This window comes from Mustela nigripes, chromosome 7 (genome assembly GCF_022355385.1).
Source record: "Mustela nigripes isolate SB6536 chromosome 7, MUSNIG.SB6536, whole genome shotgun sequence".
NCBI lineage: Eukaryota > Metazoa > Chordata > Mammalia > Carnivora > Mustelidae > Mustela > Mustela nigripes.
In genome coordinates this window covers 10656755-10677261 of record NC_081563.1, presented here as the reverse complement: position 1 = coordinate 10677261, position 20507 = coordinate 10656755, and the positions used below count along the sequence as shown (strand labels likewise).

The window sequence follows — 20507 nt, the reverse complement described above, 5'->3', positions numbered from 1 at the left end:
ACTGGTGTTTGGGTAATACCAATAAGAACCATAATGATCACTGTGCGACTGATGGTGACTATTTATTAAGAACTTCCCCTGCGCCGTGTATTGTGGTGAAGTACTTCGTGTACGTTATCTTTGTTTCACAGACTCCAAGAGACCCACTTATAGGACCTTTGTCTACTTTACTATAAAATGGGGATGGTGACATCCATGATTTTTATATGGGGCCAGGGTTCACATTTCCAGCCCATTCCCCCAAAACACTTGTCCTCTGCCTGACATTGTCTGGCTACTTGCCGCAGAGATTTCCAGGAGATCCTGGGGGTGCTCTCCTTTTCTGGTACCCCAGGTTTGCCAATTTGGACCCATAGCAAGGACACTAGGTAAAGCTAAGAAACGATGTCGTAGGTTGAGAAAATGCTTGAGCCAGTTAGCCATGGTGTTTAACCATTTCTTTTATTCTGAAATACAAATAATAAATTATCTTTTCTTTTTAAGATTTTATTTATTTGACAAACAGAGATCACAAGTAGGCAGAGAGGCAGGCAGAGAGAGAGGAGGAAGCAGGCCTCCTGCTGAGCAGGGAGCCCAATGGGCTCGATCCCAGGACACTGGGATCATGACCTGAGCCGAAGGCAGAGGCTTTAACCCACTGAGCCACCCAGGCACCCCATGAGTTATCTTTTTAATTGGAATTTCCATGAAGTTGTATTGACAAGTATATTATAGAATGCGTACTAACAGAAACACTCAATGGTAATTGTCGAATCTTTCAGAATTTCCTGTAGTCTTGTTAGGTCATAGAATTTGGGACTTGGTGCAGGTGATTTATTGCCGGAATCCTCATAAGGTTGTGTTTACAGCAAAACCTATGTGATTCAGGGCTTTATCACTGCTCCCCAGAGCCTTGTGCAAGTGAGGTATCTGTATGAGACCTCTTAATAATAATCGGTAGTAATTCATTGACATCATCATCAAACCAGTTGCTCTCCTGAGATGGCCCATTTGGGATTACAAGGGAAGAGATTCTATAACTGGATAGAAAGTTGCACAAATATTTCTTTCTCTGTAGCTTTTTAGACTTCACAGTACTTTTAATAAACATGCATTCATATTTTATCTTTAGGGTAATATAAAGCCAGATGCTCTAACCCCATATGGAAATTCTGTCAGAGTATAGTGGTAGAAGGAACATGCGCTTGGAGCTTGTATTGCACTGTTCTAGATATCTGTGAGCATGCCCTATTCCTTCTTTGAAACCCATGTCCTCATCTATAAAAAGAAATTTACATGTACAGCATAAGGGCTAACAATATTAATAATATTATCTATTTGAAGGTTACGAAGAGAGTAGATCTTAAAAATTCTAATCTCAAGGGAAAAAATGTAATGATGTCAGGCAATGGGTGTTAACTAATCTTATTAGTAACCATTCCACAACATATACGTATATCAGATCATTAAGTTATGCATCTTAAACTTACACAATGTTATATGTTATTTCTACAACTAGAAAAAAATTTTAAAATAAAACAGAATCTGTAATATCTACTTTGCATAGTTACTGTCAACTAGTAATAGTTTATATAAAACTCAGAATGATGCCTGGCTCTCTGTGTATCAGTAACAGAAATAAACCATACTTCTTATTACACTTTGTCTAAGACACAGAGTAACAAAGAATATATTGATTATTTTCCACCTGCTTCATGCAACTCAGTGTGATACTGCTTAAAAATTACATTCATCTTACATAGTTTTAAAAATACCTCGTATGGTTGCTTTGTGCCATTTAAAACCCAAATTTATCGGGGCGCCTGGATGGCTCAGTGGGTTAAAACCTCTGCCTTCGGCTCAGGTCATGATCCCAGGGTCCTGGGATAGAGCCCCGCATCAGGCTTTCTGCTTAGTGGGGAGCCTGCTTCCTACTTTCTCTCTGCCTGCCTCTGCCTACTTGTGATCTCGGTCTGTCAAATAAATAAATAAAATCTTAAAAAAAATTAAAAATAAAACCTAAATTTATCTTAATAGAAAAAAAAAAAAAAACACAACAGTGGCACCCAACAAACAAGGCTTTGGGTTAATCACTGCATTTGGTTACTGGGATTTTTCTTTTTTTTAAGACTTAATGAGTTTCTATCTAACCCTTGATTTTGTCCTTCAGAGAAGACTTGGTTTCCTCCGAGGACCTGCTGGAGTGGCTGCGGCCCTTCTGTGCTGACGACGCCTGGCCTGTGAGACCTCGCATTCAGGTGCTGCAGATTTTGGGACAGTCCTTCAACCTGACGGAGGAGGATGGCAAGCTCCTTGTGTTCTTTAGAACAGAAGCCATTCTCAAAGCCACTTGGCCCCAGAGACAGGTAAGGGAGCATCCGACTGGTTATCAAATGTTTTCTCTGTTAAAAATCATCGGAGGTTATTTCTTTATTACTTTGGATGACACGCCAGTGCATAATCAGTTCAGGATGTCACTTGTCCCCTGTGTTCTCAGTCCAGCTGTTTAGGAGTTAAATATGCACAACAAAGCTGGTTTGGAGTTTTCCGTCGGTTTGAAGAGGCGTGCACACCAGAGGTGGTGTCTCGTTCACCCCCCATGTGTGGATCATTTTTCTCTTCATAGGATGTAGTCAGGATTCATCACTGTACGAGTTAATTCCCGCAGCTCTCCCGGTCCCTGCAGAAGTGCGTTTGGAAAGGGAAACGCAGTGTGCGGTTTAGCTCATTCATTTTTTTCATACTCTGCCCAGGCAGGCAGGCAGGTGCCCTTCTCTCTCTTCTGTACCTAGAGCGACAATGCAGCACACACACAAGATCTCAGTTTCTCCATCCCAGCCTTCAAGACGCTTCACTCAGTTCGTCTTCTCTCTGGAACCTCCCCTGACCATTTCACACTTAACTTTGAATTCCACACATTTGAGCTTTAATTACATATTGTGTATCATTATTGTTACTATCATTATCATTACTATTAAAGTCTTGTCTCCCCACTGCTGTGGAAACTCAGAAGCCCTGGATTGTATTACTGTCTTTTGAATTCCCCTAAGTGTGCCGTGCGCATACTCTGAGCTCAGATACTTGTTGATTGAGGAAATGAGAATGCTGATTCCTAAATCAAAGAAATAGGGTGCCCATTGATATTTGGTTGAACTCTGAATGGATGCATCTGAAAAGACATAGGATGTAGGAATCCTCACCTCAGTTGAGTGCCTTAGCCTGAAGGGTAGACCATATACCAATGCAATAAAACTTCCCATATAATCTACTCTGTGAGAGAATTTCCTGGAAGTCTGACTGTAACTCGATTTACCTTCTAATTTTAAAGTTTTGCCCTTTAATTAATATTTATGTCCTTATTACTGCATTGAAAGAACAATGAATTTTTTCTTTTAACAATGAATCAGATATTGAGAATACCTTGAGACTCATCTCAGAACATCTTCCTAAATAATATTCTTATATATTCTTATTTCCCTATGTGAGAGAAAGAGGTAATTCTCTGTCTTTAGAGTTAGAGAATTGGATATGTGGAAAAGATGGACTTATCAGAGGTTCTGTAATCTTGCCAAATTGCTGAAATGGATTGCAACCTATAGAAGTCACTAGTCTCTGAATAATACTCTTTCTGAAGCCCCATGACCTTACCAGCATATTTAATCTCAACATTGTGCCTTGAATTACATTAAGAGTTCACTAACAGGGGCACCTGGGTGGCTCAGTGGGTTAAAGCCTCTGCCTTCGACTCAGGTCATGATCTCAGGGTCGTGGGATTGAGCCCCGCATCGGGCTCTCTGCTCAGCCGAGAGCCTGCTTCCTCCTCTCTCTCTGCCTTCCTCTCTGCCTACTTGTGATCTCTGCCTGTCAAGTAAATAAATAAAATCTTAAAAAAAAAGAGAGAGAGATTACTAACAGTCTTCTTAAAGAGCAGTCTGTGGACACAAATGCGGTAGACGATGAATTAGAGTCCAGGTCCCTGGTGTGGTCGATGTTAGAGGTTTGCTGGACAGGAAGATTCACGTAGTGTCTCCGAGGTAAGTAAGCTCAGAATTAGGTCATATTATTTTTGCCACATGAGACCTTGGATTATGACTCCTTCTGAGACAAATGAACTCCTACTCTCAGGTGCTTCTCTTTTCTTTTAAGATTTTATTTATTATTATTAAGATTTATTAAGATTTTTACTATTACAATTTTATTTATTATTATTTATTTGACAGACAGAGATCACAAGTAGGCAGAGAGAAAGGAGGAAGCAGGCTCCCTGCTGAGCAAAGAGGCTGATGCGGGGCTCAGTCCCAGGGCCCTGGGAACATGACCTGAGCCGAAGGCAGAGGCTTTAATCCACTGAGCCACCCAGGCGCCCCTCAGAAACGCCTGACAGAAGCGCCAGTTTCCAAGTTCTCAACCATGCTCCGTTTCCTCTTCCTTGAAGGCTGGAGCCGGAGGGGGACAATGAGGCCGTTTTTCCTGGTCGGAGCCTCGCTGCATGTTATGACCAGGCTCTGTCCCAGCAATATTACGGAACACGGTGGGAGCCAGGGAATGGGGAAAACATCTATCTTCTCTGTCATGTTGAAACAGTAGAGCAGACACTTTGATATTTGGGGCAAAATGCTTCAGAAAGAGTCTGAGCATAACCACTATTTCTTCTTTAAGCTTTCCTTCACTTTCCAGTTACCCAAAGAACAATTTCCAACGTTTGTAGGATTCCAGTAACTTCTGGGTATTTCTGAGATTTCAATTTCTTTTATAGAGACACTTTTTCCAAAAACAGGATCTAAGGGAGCTTAGCCTTTGTTAGGATTCCTTTCCTGTATATTTTTCCAAACTGACTGGACTGTTTGAGCACAGCCTGGCTTCTCTTCTTCTGAGTGTAGATCCTCGTGTTACTGCTTTTTTGGGCCCTTAGAAAACACCTCTCCCAACATCTCTGACTCAAGTAAAGTTCACCTCACGCCCCCTTACTCTTCTTACTTTCGCCCCCTTTCCCTTTGTCCTTGGAGAAGAGCAGTTTCTCTGTTCTCGGAAGCCAGCGAGCTGAGTTTCTTCAGGTACATAGTAAAGGGAATACAGCAACGACCCTCGTGGCTGAGTTATGCCGTTCATCTGTAGTCTTCCTCCCCAAATACATTAAGTCAGTGAGTGTCTCCTCCTCCTCCCGTAAAAATGAAGTATTCTGTGTCAGCCTGGCGTGGCCGATCTTAATCTGTTTTGGAAGGCGTGTGAATTTGGTCAGGAAACTCTGCCTATAGCTGTAAATAACCATTCGCCACATGGAAAATGAACGCAGAAAACTTGTGTCTTCCCAATGGAAATAGGTTCTAGAATGTTACAGAACTGTGCCCAGAGTTTACGTTGGAGGTCATCTCCACTATTGTTCTTACCTTTCGCTAGAGCAGTAGAAAGATCAGGGCCTGGTGGACAAATCCTTTGTAAGCATAGGTCTTGGCCACCCTCCCTCCTCTTTTGCTTTACTGCCTAAGAGAAGATTCCAGAACTGTGAGCCTTGTCTACTTGGTGTGCAAAGTGGAATCTCGGGCTGGAGGAGGGAGAGCACGGTTTGCTCGCTGTCACTGCATCCACACACACACTAAAGTCTTCCTCGTCTCTCTCTCTCCCAGACACCTAGAAGACCCCAAAATATTGGCTGCATGGGCTCACATATTCTCTGTTCTCTATCCCTTTCTTCATTCTCAAAGGTAATATTCAGGGTAGAGGCAGATTCTTACCGAGCAAAGATAAGAATAGATAATGATATTGCAATGTTCAATTACCAGAAAATGTAGGACTGCTACCTTTGGTGTGGCTGGTAATCCTCTTAGGCAGACTTTGCATACATCAAAGAGGGACTTAATATTTAATTATCCTCAAGGTGCCCAAAGTAGTGGCCCCACAAATCAATGTGTTGCTGGGAAACCAGCCAGCTCCTGCAAAATTCCACACCGAGTCTGTGGAGCCTGCTCCCTCACTGGTTTGCAGAGAGACAGCGATTTCTAGTTTTCTCATGATTAGTTAACAGAATTAAAAATTCAGAGGCCCTCATTTTTCAACTGCTTGAAAGGCCTTCCTGCCTATTCCCCATTCCGTGCCCTGGCGTGGAGGGAGGGAGAGAACGTGTGGTGGGGAAGGATGAATGTGTGGTGTTCATTCCCTGGGTACCATTTATCTGAGTTTTTCAGGTTTTGTAATTTTCTAGTTAACTGGTGCATGAAAAATATGGCCAAAATACCGATGTTTCCTCAAAAAATTCCATACCCCTTCACCTTATTGTTTTTTCTGTTTGTGTATAAAATAAGACATGTGACTTAGAGTTGCACCCTTTAAATTTCAATCCGTCCAGATCTGTAGTTACAAGTGATCACCAGAAAAAATTAGTTTAAGAATACTTACTATCATTATTTTTAAGCATGGAAATAAGCATTGAGCATGGAGCCCAGCGAGGAGGGCTCAAACTCACAGCCCTGAGATCAAAACCTGAGCTGAGATCAAGAGTTGGACTAGTAACGAACTGAGCCACAGGTGCCCTAGTTTGAGAAAACTTCTAATCTTATTACAAATTCCTGCATTTTGCTTACTTTGAAACAAGCAAGTACATATTTAACTCTTCTGCTTAGAGGCCAGTTTAGTTTCATTTGCCAAAACATTAACAAAAGACATACTTCTTTATCAGAGCTCAGAAAATGAACTGTAGGACAGGTTCAATATGCAAAGCTAGACTTAATTTCTTACAAGGAATTTACTGTTACCTTAAATGTCTTCAAAGCTAAGACTCACTGCTATAAATGATCTGCTTAATCAAGCATAGGGTAGTAGTTGATGTTAAAAATATACATGCCTACACACATATATCCCCACACATAGAAATTATCCACACACATAATATATCTTTAATAACTGTTGAAACTGATTCCTGGAACCAGAGGAGGCTTTCAAAAGCCTGACAATTCCATAGTCACATTTTCTAGAAGAGGACACGATGTCCAGAAAGAAGTTACTTCCTCTGATTTTAGCTTAAATGTCACCATTTCTAAAGTGGCTGTATCCTAAAGTAGGTCCTTAGTCACAATCTATATCATAATGTCTTTAATTTTCTTATAACCATCACTGTCTGCTAAATTCTCCCTGCCTGTCCTTCTGTCCATTATAAGATGTCTTTCTTCTTCCACTAGAATATAAATAACATGAGAGCAGGGAGCATACAGATATTCTCAGTAAATAGTTGTTGAATAAATGAATATTAAAATTTTTTAAAACTTATCTAAGGTCACCTTTGAAATGCAAGGCCAGGCCCCCTGAGTTTCAATTTGCTGTTCTTCCCACAATGGGGAAGGATTAGACCATGCTGTTTCCTCCTTATATGCAAGCAAAAATGATTTGCTTGGAATAATGAAGAGCTTTCCTTGCAGAGTGGCCTGGTGCTTCTAGGTTGTTGTTGCTGTTTTGTACTAATTTGCTGTCCTCTGCTGACAGTGATTTCTGACCAGCCAGTTGCTTCTCAAATGGAAGCAAATGAGTCACAAGCAAGCATGTTTGTCAGACATAAGCAAGAGGTCTGAAATGTTCTAATAGAGCTTGATGATAATAGAGCTTTTCTCCTAAAATATATTAAAATTGAGAGAGCACTTGTGTTACTGGGTTCTGCAAATATTTGGAAACCTTGGAAGGCCCCTCTTTTAGGAATAAGGGTTTTTTCCCTTTAAAGATATTCGCTCTTGTCCTAGTTATCATGGGGGGAAGAGGGGGACCATGGATTGGGTATGAAGTGCACGTTGACCACATGTAATCTTTAGAACAGCCTTGCCAAGTCATTACCATTCTCTGGTTGAGATGAGGTCACATAACCTGTTGAGGTCGCCCAGCTCGTGAGCGATAGAACTGGAGTTCAAATCCCGTCTGATCCCAAAGACTGTGTTCTTGGCCCTATACTGCACTCCTTCCCACCTGCCAGGGAAAGATACTCAGCACTAATGTTTGGGTAGCCTTGAACTACGTAGAGCGTGCTCTGCTCACCTTCTCCTCTCTCTGCTGTGCCATTGCCTGGATCGACTATGACTGGGCATGAGGAATGAGGAGTTTGATTCAAAAAACAGAAAGCACTGCTTCATCTCTTAGCTTTTTTCACTGTCTCCATATAGAGCACGGTGCGTGTTCAGTGCTGCCCAGAACATTCTGAAGAATGACGGGCCTAGTAAGTCTCCAAGCACAGATTATGCACCATCCCCGTGCCATACTCTGGGACTAGACAAAGAGACCAGGCCATTAGCAGTGAAGTGTTTGGGCTCGTCACACAGAACTGCATTCGGCTCCCACTGTTACTTACCACTTGCTCGCTCCTTGACCTTGGATGTCACTATGGGATAGTGCATGTAAATCTCCAGCTTCAGTCCAGGTAAATGGGCCCTACTGGTGTGGGGACTCCGATCCAGTGGAGCACATAGATACAGAAGCAAAGAAGCAAATTCTCTGCAGATGCTATGGAGATGGCTACACAGTGCGTAGGGTTCAAGGGAGTGCACACAGCCATCTGTGTTCGGAGGCAGTGAGGAAAGCCTGCTCCCAGGAGGTGAGCCTTGATTGAAGGCAAGAGATGAGACTGGAAAGAAGCAGGCTAGACTACTTCCAGTGTCCTGCACGGGTTCACCTTGACAGTGCTAAGCCCCCCCGGGAGAGGGATGCCTGAGAAGCAATGTGATCAGATATGCTTTAGGAAAAGCTCTCTGACCTCTGCATGGACAGTGGGCAGGAGGGGTGCCAGTCAGTGGCAGTGGTCAAGTGGCCTGAATTTGGCCTTGAACTTGGTACCAGCTATGAAGATAGAGGAGGGTAAAGAAAGCTGAAGGGGTTACTGCCAGGGGCCTGGGGGACTGCTTAGACATGGCGGGGACAAGAAACACATTTGGGGTCCCTCTGATGTTTGCCTAAGTTGCTGAGGACGAAGTGGCGCTAGGAAAAAGCAGAGAACAAACCTGTTCTGTTGAGAAGGACACTAAGTTCAGGGCTGCGTTTTATACCTAAACAACACTTCTGGGGCTCGGGGTCTTTGTGCTGAGATAAAAGGCTTTGCTTACCCGCTTCACTGGGCAGACTTTCTTCATAGCCTTATAAACGTCGTAGGTCACAGTGACCCCTTCCTGGGACGCACACTTGGGTTTAGTATGTGCCACTGGGTGACTGCTCCATCCCCGGGCTCTTATCCCAGGGTCGGGTCAGCTCAGGACCCACTTGGGCTCTCTCTCAAAGGAGAATCATATCCAGGGCCTTGCGCCCAGAGGTATGAGAACCTCAGCAGCCTCGCCAGTCGTGCTAACCTCTCCCCGAGCAGTGCTGTCTCTGCGTTCCTTTTAAGGAGCAGTGAGAAAAGTCGAAGGACGACAGGAGAAGAGGCAGGAAGCATTTGAGCGTTTGGATGTTGGAGAGTGCTGAGGCTATGTATGATGCAGCTGGAGGTGCCTTTTCTTCTGTGTTTTACTTTTGGCTTTTTGTTTGGAAAGAATTTCAGGTTTACCCCCAAAATTGCATAAATCATAGAGGCAGTGTAACAGCTCATCAACTCCCGTGAAGGTAGGAATATGGTGATGAATATTACCACATCGAGAATGATCCTCTACCTGATGGTAATTATTTCCCATTCATGAAGTGTGTTGATGTGCATTAATATGTGTTTCATACTCACGAATGTCTGAAGGAAAACAAGCCACAGTGTCGGTGCTCTGGGAAGATGGAGATTTCAGGACGAGGCCTCGGTTTAGGGAGGCCACGTTCACGTTCAGCGGCCACAGAGACATTTCAGGGCAAAGCTGTTTTCGCCGGAGAATAGGTGACTCCGTCCACTTTCTCAAGGACAGCGACTCTCCAATAAGGAGGCTGCAGCTACTCGACAAATGGACTTACAGCAAGGGCTAAAGTCACCTAATTCAGTGAGGACAGAAGCATCGTTTCCAGAGACAAAGGGGAAAGAGATATCTTCATGTTTGAGTCACACTTGAATTTTGCCCTTTAAAATCCTATGATGTTTAGTTAGAAGTGTCTGGGATCATCACTAACCGATCCCTCCCACCACCGCCCCCACGGACTGGGCAGGAGACAGCGGCATAGATTACTTTCTCTTTCACAGGAGAAAAGGGTAGAATCACACAAAACTTGAAGATGAACTTGTGCGAAATGGCTGATTATTTTCACTCATCTCTAGCAGGCATACTGTGGAGCCATTCCAAATCCTGTCTTATACAAATAAATGAGATTTTAACAAGAGATGCACATTAACCCATGCTCCCATTATCCTAAAACAGCCACATTTCTTCATATGCTTTTTTTTTCCTGTCTAATCTAGAGACCCGATTCTTATTAGAACTCACAGCACACACCCAGCTCTCCACTTTTTTATATGTAGCTGTCACTTAAAGAATCCCTGTCACCTATTACATCTTCCCGTCTGCCAGTCACTAGGCTAGCTCCCTTAGCCACATTCTCTTATTTAATAATCACAACTATACTATACTATATATACTATATATAGTATATACTATACTCTTCGTCTTACAGAAGAGGCCGGTAAGCCTCAGAAAGGTCCAGCAATGTCTCCATAGTATATGTCTTTCCCTGTTACTCTGACTTTATCAGCACTGTTTTGAAAGCTGTGTATTTGATCAAAGTGCCCTTTATCATTATTTGACGGTCTCCTTGGGGAGGTATGTTGAAGCCCTTGCTAGCCACCTGCTGTTCAGTTATCCTCAACACTAAACTGTGTTCTATGGTCACTTCCTCTTGTAGCTGTTAAGGCACATGGTTCAGGTCTCTATACGCCTCACCCTTGCCTTGGAGCGTCCTAGCACTCTGTATTTTAATAAGAACTGTGAAACTTTCTGGAAAAGAGAAAATCTGATTTTTTCCTCGGTCTGCATTCGCGTTCAGCCTGCACCTTGTTTTCAGATGTTTTGGGGAATTTAAATTCCCATGGTATTAATATCGATCTGATGCTTCTGCACCTTCTGTAAGCCTTTGAGACCCATGGCTTTCACTTTTATTGACTCAAAATAATACTTCCCTCTTTAATTTCTTTGCAGATAAGTTGCCAGATTTATAACATCCTGATTTTCTTCAATTTAGAATTAATTTTTGTAACCATGAAGGAATAATGTTACTAGTTGTGATATGAAAATATATTGGGCCAAGACCCATGTCCTTTCTGTCTGAAGAAGTTTCTTTAGCCAGTCTTTAAGTTGAAGGCTGTTCGCAACAGATTATCTTTTAGTTTTCTTTACCTGAGACTGCTTTCGTTACCCCTTTTTATCCTAAAGGTTAGTTTTACTATATATAGAATTTATAGTTGACAGTTCTTTTAACACTTGAAAAATATTCTGCCACTTTTTTTCTCACCTCTGTACTTTCGGATAAACAATAACCTGTTACTAAAATCACTCTTCTCTCTATAGGGAATGTATTGTTTTCTTTCTGGCCTCTTTTAAGATTATTTTTCTTTGTCTTGAGATTTCAGGTGTTTAGTTATGATGTGTCTGGGTGCAGATTTCTTTGGGTTTACACTGGTTGGGGTTTTCTCAGCTTTTTGAATCTGTATGTTACTATCGTCCACCAAATTTGGGAAGCTTTAAAATGTTATTTCTTGAAACACTCTTTAAACTCTACCTTTTCTCTCTATTCCTCTGGAACTCTGATGAGAAATGATCTTACCTGGACTATCTTATATTTTTTGGTCAGGAGTCAGAAAATACTGAGTCTAAGTATCCTCCTTCCCTTGGATGAGGGGATATCAGACACTGTGCCGGTGTTGTGCCTCCAGTCCTGTGGTCCCTAAAAGGTTAGCTTTTAGGAGTCCTTTGGTTGTCTTTTTTGTTATTCCAAAGTTTATAATTGTGCTTAGCAGGGAGGAATAGGGAAAAATAGGGTCAGAGGCATTTTGTTTATCAATTTATGTTTATGTTTTTTGTTTGTTTGTTTTAAAGAAATTGGACCCCTTTTTTTTTTTTTTTTTTAAGATTTTATTTATTTGTCAGAGAGGACAAGCAGGCAGAGTGGAAGGCAGAGGCAGAGGGAAAGCAGCCTCCCCCCTGAGCAAGGTGCCCGACGCAGGACTCAATCCCAGGACCCTGGGATCATGGCCTGTGCCACCCAGGCATCCCGTGTTTGTCTTTCTTTATGCCGAAATTCACTTCGAGTTTTGGTTACCTGAGATTATTTTTAAAACCTTATAGGAAATGATGAACAGGACAAACTTATATTATCTTGGTGAATTTAGATAAATTTAGGTATTTTAACATGTAGACACAAATTCTAGATTAACACTTGTGTATCAAAGTATGTAATGATTATCCAGCAAAGCATATTCTTTCTCAGGCTTTAAAAAACATGTACTCAAGTCCGTTTTCAGGCCCATTTTCTTCTCTCATGGAGGGTGAGGCTTTTGCAGCTACAGTGGTAGAGAATTTAAAATCACTTTCTCAAGAGCTGAACAGTGTAAACATTTGAAACCCTTTATGATGTGAGAGGGAAATGTTCCGCGACAAAAACGCACTTTTCATAACTCTGTGTCCACATGAAGAAGGTGTTATACAAAGAATCTCCTAGCCAAACACATTTTTAAAAATGGAAACTTTTTGGCACACTGATATAAAAACAAACATATGAAGGTTTAATTGATAGTTTTTTTTAAAGATCTTTCTCTCCCTTAGGATACACTTCATGTCCTAAAAATTGACAAGCTGTTAGTTTTTGAAAAGAAAGAAACCCAAATGATACTGAAAACAAGAATCACTTTTTTCTGATCTCTTCTGCTTCCTAGTAGGCATCGAGTAACCCGTGGTGGACTCCACGGTCCACGTAAAGGAGAAATCCCTTGTCTTTCATTCTGCAGGAGTTAATTATAGCAAGTGGAGTATATGGACTCTGCTTACAACATTTCAGACCTACCATTCAGTTGTTTTTAAATACTTTCAAAACACAAAACCTTTTCTTCAAATAAACTGTAAAAACTTGGATTTTAACTCAGAAAAGAGCAGCCATTTACCAACCTCTCTTTCCCACTGCTGTCAGTCACCTCCTCAGAAATCCTGAGACTTTGGTGGATTCTTAGAGTCCGTTTAGCAGATGAGGGAAAAGAGACTGAGAGCCGGACTGTACTGAAATCACGCAACTACCCGTAAAGCATTATTGGTCAAGGCATAATGTCAATAAACGATATCCCCCGCCACCCCGCCCCGGGTCTCTTTTAATGATTTCCTTCTCAGTGGCATCTTCTTTATGAGCCTCACATCCATCTTCAGTAACAAAAGAGCCAAGAATTTGGCTCAGAAATTCATGGAGTTATGGCCACTCCATGAATATTTAATATCACCATTCTGGGCTAAGATATTTTATAAATGATGGAATGTCTTCATTTATTCATTGGTTTATCCATCTGTTCAAACACTCAGTAAGTGCTGGGCATCTGCGGTCCATCAGGCATTATTTTAAGGAGGAGGGAAAAACCAGTGAACAAATGAAAGTCTCTTTTCAAGGCGCGTCCACTGTGATAGAAGGAGAAAGAGAGTAAGCAAAAAGATATGTAATATGTCACACTTCACATACTTTTATGTGCTAAGAAGGGACATAAACAGAGGTGTGAGAGACTGACGGTGGATGGGAATGCAGCCTGAGGGGGGCAGTTACACAGCGCCTTCTCCGATGAGGTGACGTTTGAGAGATTTGAAGGAAATAAGCAAACAAGCCCCACCGATGTCTGCAGAGAGAATGTACCAGGCAGAGAAAACCGACCAGAGTTTCCGAGGTGGAAGCGTGTGTGATGGCCATGGGGCTCCGGAGCTTGGAGAGGAGTTGGCAGTGGGAGGTCGGGTCCAAACAGGTAGACATCTTGAGTTTGAGATTTTTTTTGTTTTAAACGTTTCTTTATAAATAGGCAAGAATATATTGCTAAACTCCCAATTAGACCACCCATTTAAATACTTCAGAGCTCATCTGGCTTGTTGAGTCCTCTCGTTCCAGAACATCCTGATCTGATGATAATTACGTATCAGCTCTACCGCTTGCCAGCCACATTATGCAGACAGAGAAGGCGGTTTCCTCATCTGTAAAGGGAGGTTAATAACACCCGTGCTGTTCTCCAACCAAAGCCATTTTAAGGGTGAACTCTTCCTGGATTCTGAAATGATTTAAAAGACTACAAATGCTCTGGGGCTAGTCCGTGGAGAGTGACATGGGGCTTCAGGCAGGCTTTGAAGGATCTGTTGGGTTGCCGTGTGAGCTCCGGTTGCCATAGTAGTTACCAGTCATTTCATGGTACGTATCAACTCTTGTGGAAATAGGGAATTCATGCTATACCCTGTTCAGGTGGCTATTTTGGATTAGAGCCAAAATGACCACAAAATTAAATGCTTTGGAAACATGCATTTGTATAGGCAAACTAACAAATGTGCAGGTCACCATCCGTTCTCAGTATCCTTTCAAGGTATCTGTCATCATCTGAGTCTCAGGGACCCAAATGTAGAGAGTCTATGTTCAGAGAGACTAGGGAACAGGAAAAGCAGCTGTTGGCTTACTTTTATAATTAAAACTGCTTTCTAATTTAGCATAGCAAAACCGTCAGCCGCAGATGTTGAAGGTGCGATTGGTTTCAGGACTGTCTCGATGTGAAGGGCGTATCATTCAGTTACACAACGAGAGGACGAATTTGTGTTCTTGACTTGGTCAGAACTCCTTCTGCATTAGAAATGGAGATGAGGGGGCGCCTGGGTGGCTCAGTGGGTTAAAGCCTCGGCTCAGGTCATGATCCCAGGGTTCCTGGGATGGAGCCCCGCATCGGGCTCTTTGCTCTGCGGGGAGCCTGCTTCCTCCTCCTCTCTCTCTCTCTGCCTGCCTCTCTGCCTACTTGTGGTCTCTGTCTGTCAAATAAATAAATAAAATCTTTAAAAAAAAAAAAATGGAGATGGGAATAAAAGGATATTTTTTTGATTTTGATGTGTCACAAAAATCCTATGACAAATGCACTTTAGTCAAATCTTTAAATTTCAAATTAGACAAATTGTCTAGACAACGTGAAAACTTAGCAATAATCATCCTAAAATGAGAAGTAGAAATGCATTTATGATAACTTAAATGAAAAAAGTTTGACTAATGTTAGGTATGATGAACTATTATAATTTCATATATAATAATTCTGTATTTTAACATAACACTTATTAAATACCAAGAAGCCAGTCCTCTACTTGTTTGAATTTATTTTTGTAAAGAACGTTCAGAACCTTACTGTAATTTGTTCTAAACATTTGTTTAACATAAGGGTAAGGCTTAGAGCTTTTTAAAGATTTTGGGGGGTGGGGGGTGGTTGGGATGGTGGGGTGAATCTCTCCTTTCAACACATGGTAAAAATTTTCAAGAGTGTTTAATCAGAATCATCAAATGTGAATTCCTCTGTAAACCAGTGAAGTAGTCTCTGCCACCAAGGTCAAGTGTGTATTTCCACTTCCAGGTAGACATAGCTGACATTGAGAACGAAGAGAACCGCCGCGCTCTCTTCACGGAGCTCCTGGAGTCCAGCCACCAGGAGGCGGAGTTTCAGCACTTGCTTTTGCTCTTGCAAGCTTGGCCACCTATGAGCCAGGACTCTGTGTAAGTGGTAACATAAAGTTACATCTCTTTTGTCTGCTCTTTAGTTTTAAAAATTCAGTACCTTCAAAAGAAATACATAAAATCAGCCTTTAGCAGAAAGGAGAACTGTTTATTTGAAATATTGCACTTTCTTTCCATTTCTCCTTGCCCCTACATGCAAATATTTTACTCAAAAATATCAGACTGTGCTTAGTAATAACATCTGACTTAGGGGCGCCTGGGTAGCTCAGTCAGTTAAGCGTCTGACTTCGGTTCGGGTCATGATCTCAGGGTCCTGGGACCAAGCCCGGCCTCTGGCTTCCTGCTCAGCGGGGAGTCTGCCTTTCTCTCTCTCTCTCTCTCTCTCTCTCTCTCCCTCCCTCCCTCTACTTTACCTCCCCCCAACTTGTTCTCTCTCTTTCTCCCAAATAAAAATATTTTTTAAAAAATCTGATTTATATAGCGACAAAATCATTGTGTTCTAGTATTTTCACCAGGAAATGTTTCGAGTCCCTTTTAACACAGCTTGCAGTGCTAACTTGAGAATCCGTATGGAATAAATTGATAATTCGCATTTATTGAGGACACATAATGTTATGTGCAATTTACATATATTACCAGTTCACTGTATAAGCCTCCCCAGAAGGCAGAAGGAGGAGGGAGTGGAGACACAGAGGTAAATGACTTCAAGGTCCTGCGGCTGGTAAGTGGAGGAGGCGATGCTGTACCCGACGCCCGGCCCCCTTCACACCGAGCCCGCTCTGTGTCCTGCCGAGCTCACAGCTGCCGCTGGTGGCCGCGCTCCGCCGTCCTGCAGTCCTCGAGCTGCCGGCCAGGCTTCCTTCGGAAGAGGTAGCCAGCTTTTCTCTGAGCACACATGCTTCCATCATGAACTGCTGCTCCTCACTGGCCAGAACTAGAAGCCCCCGTGGCCCTGTTTCAGACGCCTGCTTGCCCCTCGCCCAGTCTTTTCCTCCCGCGCTCAGCACCAGGCTGCCTGCACCGGGCTGCCTGCGCCGGGGAACTGCTCCTGGCCTGGGAAGGAGATGTTCCTGGAGATAAATCCACCTGCGAGCAGTTTTTGAAGGACTCCTCCAGAACATCTAGCAAAGACCCTTTCCCTTCACCCTAGGATGAGACTGTTCTAGTATAGAGTGACATCTTTGCTTTGGGTCCAGCCACGTGTCTGTAGAAAGGGGGAAGAACGTTTCTGAGATCTCTGTCATTTGTGGCGTGTGTGCCACCCAGATAAGCAGCTTTCGACGTGACATTCTTACCTTCACTGCTGGAAACCCTGCAGTACAGGATTTCCCATCATAAAACCTTCGGTTCCCCATGGGGTGCTGCACTGAAGCAGCATTGCCATTTGGTCCTGGCTGTCTTGGCAGAGCTGCCCTGGGACTCCCAGGGGCTTGTTAAAAGTGGTCTCCCAGCAACGCCTGCATGGCTTGGTTGGTTAAGCAGCTGCCTTCAGCTAAGATCATGATCCCTGGGTCCTGGGATCGAGTCCCACATCAGGCTCCTTGCTCAGCGGGAAGCCTGGTTCTCCTGCCTATAGCTTTCCCTGCATGTGCACGCTCTCGCTCTCACTCTCATTCCCCCCGCCTCTCTCCCCCAATCTCTCTCTGACAAGTAAATAAATAAAATCTTAAAGAAAAAAAAAGAGAGAGAGAGAGACAGTCACCCATGCTTGATTTGCTGAGTCTAGCTCTCCCCTGAGAATCTGTTTCTAACCAGCTCCTCTGTGACGATCATGTGCGGTATGATATGGCCCACTAATTAGATTGTCAGTAATGCTTTGCTTTTTTTAGCAGATGATTAGGGTTGCGGTGTAGGTTTCCTCGTGCCCTCAAAATGGATCTCTTGGTCTAAAGAGAATTTCTCAGTATCAAAGTACACTGCCCCCAGTCTATTAGTTTACTGTGGTTTTACGGTTTCTTGTACTTTGAGAACAGTGACCATTTCAAATCACTCACTTACCCACAATAAGTAAAGTCAACCTCACTTAAGACATTTATTGCATTTTAAACATTTATTACATTTATAGATTTAAAAAACTTTAGTTTTTAGAGGTACGTTCTTTGAAAGCCAGTATAAAGTGAAATTTGTAAATTGCTAACCTATGTTTTAAAAACCCCCTTTAAGGGATGCATGGGCGACTCCGTCATTTAAGTGTCTGCCTTCCGCTGAGGTCATGGTCCCAGGGTCCTGGGATCGAGTCCCACTTCAGGCTCCTTACTCAACAGGGAGCCTGCTTCTCCCTCTGCCTGCCATTCCCCCTGCTTGTGTACTCTCTCTCTCCCCCTCTCTCTCTGACAAATAAATAAGATCTTTAAAAATAAATAAATAAAAACCTCCTTTATTAACTCATTAGAATCAAACCATTACTGGTCCTCTTACCCCTCCTACCAGCCATACCTCTCTCCCAGAGGGGACCCGAGGGTAGGTCAGGTAACGTCTGTTTTGGCTTTTTCCTGGGCCAAATTGGTGTTTTATCACAAGAGACTCTATGATGGGACACTTTCAAGATTGTGTTGTTGTTTTTTTTTTTTTAAAGATTGTATTTATTCATTTGACAGTGAGAGGAGAACAAACAGGGCAGCCGTGGATTCCCTGGGACCCTGGAATCACCGCCCTAATTGGAGGCAGACGCCCAATCGAGTGAGCTACCAGGCGCCCCCAAATCTGTTCTTAAGAGTACTTTGAGTACCTTTTTTTGGTTGGTGGATGACCCAGTGTATGACTTCAGCACTTCGGAGTAACACCCCTTAAAGGGAGGGAGGGGAGAAAGAGTGGGAAAGACAGGAAGAAGGGAAGTAGAGTGTGACAACGACTGAATGTCGCCAGCTAACACAGTAAACTTGAAAACTAAGAAATTTGCTTGATCCACAATGACTGCTAATTTACTGAGCCAACTTGGGTGTTTTCGTTTTGTGTGCTTTGTTTTATAAAATATAGGTATTTTAATAGTGTGAGTTACGTGACTGTCATACATTATGTTGTTAATGAATTAATATTTAAAATTTTGTTTCAATTTTTAAAGTTTTTTTTATTTAGATTCAATTAATTAACATATAGTGTATTCTTAGTTGCAGAGGTAGAGCTCAGTGATTCGTCAGTCTTACAGACACACGGGGCTCATCACATCACGTGCCCTCGGTGTCCGTCGCTCCTTTACCCCCCCACCTGCTCCCCCCCGCAGCCCTCCCTTCATTTCCTATGATTCTCTCTTGTGTTTTGTCTCACTGTCTGATTTCCTCTTATTTTACTTCTTCTTCTCTTCCCCCATGATCCTCTGTTTTGTTTCTTAAATTCCACATATGACTTGAGATCATTTGATAATTGTCTTTCTCTGAGTGACTTATTTCACTTCAAATGGCAAGTTTTTTTTTTTGTTTTTTTTTTTTTTTTTGGCTGGCCGAGTATATTCCATTGTGTGTACACCACATCTCCTTTATCCACTCATCTCTCGACAGACATCTAGGCTCTTCTCATAGGTTGGCTGTTGTGGACATTGCTGCTATAAATATTGGGGTACCAGTGCCCCTTTGGATCACTACATTTGTATCTTTAGGGTAAATATCCAGTAGTGCGATTGCTGGGTCCTAGGGTAGCTCTATTTTCAACTTTATGAGGCACCTCCATGCTGTTTTCCAGAGTGGCTGCACCAGCTTGCATTCCCACCAACAGTGTAGGAGGGTTCCCCTTTCTCCGCATCCTTGCCAATATCTGTCATTTCCTGACTTAATTTTAGTCATTCTGACTGGTGTGAGGTGGTATCTCACTGGGGGTTTGATTTGTATTTCCCTGATGCCTCATGATGGGCATTTTTTCATGTGTTTGTTGGCTATGATGTATGTCTTCTTTGGAGAAATGTCTCTTCATATCTTCTCCCCATTTATTGATTGGATTATTTGTTTTTGGGTGTTGAGTTTGGTGAGTTCTTTATAGATTTTGGATACTAACCATTTATCTGATAAGACATCTCAAATGTCTTCTCCCATTTTGTCAGTTGTCTTTTGGTTTTGTCAACTGTTTCCTTTGCTGTGCCAAAGCTTTTGATCTTGATGAAATTCCAATAGTTCATTTGTGTCTTTGTTTCCCTTGTGTTTGGAGACATATCTAGCAACAGGTTGCTTGGCTGAGGTCGAAGAGGTTGCTGCCTGTATTCTCCTCAAGGAACTGGATGGATTCCTGTCTCACATTTAGGTCTTCCCTCCACTTTGAGCCTATTTTTGTGTGTGGTGTAAGGAAGTGGTCCAGTTTCATTATTCTGTACATGGCTGTCCGATTTTCCCAACACTGTTTGTTGAAGACACTGTCTTTTTCCTTTGGGCATTCTTGTGTGCTTTGTTGAATATTACTATAGAGTTGAGTGTCCATTTCTGGGTTCTGGGTTCTGTTCCATTGATCTGTGTGTCTGTTTTTGTGTCAGTGGGTTTTTGGTTGTATTCCCCTGGAAGAAAATACATGGAAAGCATAATAGATCCATCCTTGTGGGAGACTTATAATTCTCATCCAGTGTATCAAAACTGGCTGGTGAAAAATACATTTTGATAATTCATGTCCACGCCACATGGCCCATTGGGGGCGCTGTTTCGCCAGCCACTGGTTCCGCTGCCTTGAGGCGGCCCATTAGAGAAAACCCAGGAGAGTGGAATTCAGCCTGTGCAAGAGAAAAGCAGAGGGTGAGTCCTTGAGTGTAAGAAGACTCCCCAGTCCTCCAGACCCTCTCAGAGCTTTGTTCGTCCCTTGAAATAAGCAGTATTCTTTGTCCTCACACAGTGTTCGTTTGAGCCGAGATACAAAGGCTTTGCCAAAGGCTAGTACTGGCAGTCCCTTTGTCATTGTTACACCTGACATTTTTCTTAGGGGACAAGGAATGAAGTCCTTTGAAGGGAAGAACCACCTTAGGTGTTCAGTGTCTA

General features: G+C 42.7%; 1 protein-coding gene across 1 annotated transcript in view; it reads left to right on the top strand.

Moving 5' to 3' along the window:
* The window catches only part of NBAS (NBAS subunit of NRZ tethering complex), a 317167-nt gene that overhangs the window by 276833 nt on the left and 19827 nt on the right, over window positions 1-20507 (top strand). The window contains exons 48-49 of the mRNA XM_059405174.1: window positions 2150-2345; window positions 15461-15600. Coding sequence (XP_059261157.1) covers window positions 2150-2345; window positions 15461-15600 — 336 coding nt within the window. The remainder of the gene's footprint in view (window positions 1-2149; window positions 2346-15460; window positions 15601-20507) is intronic.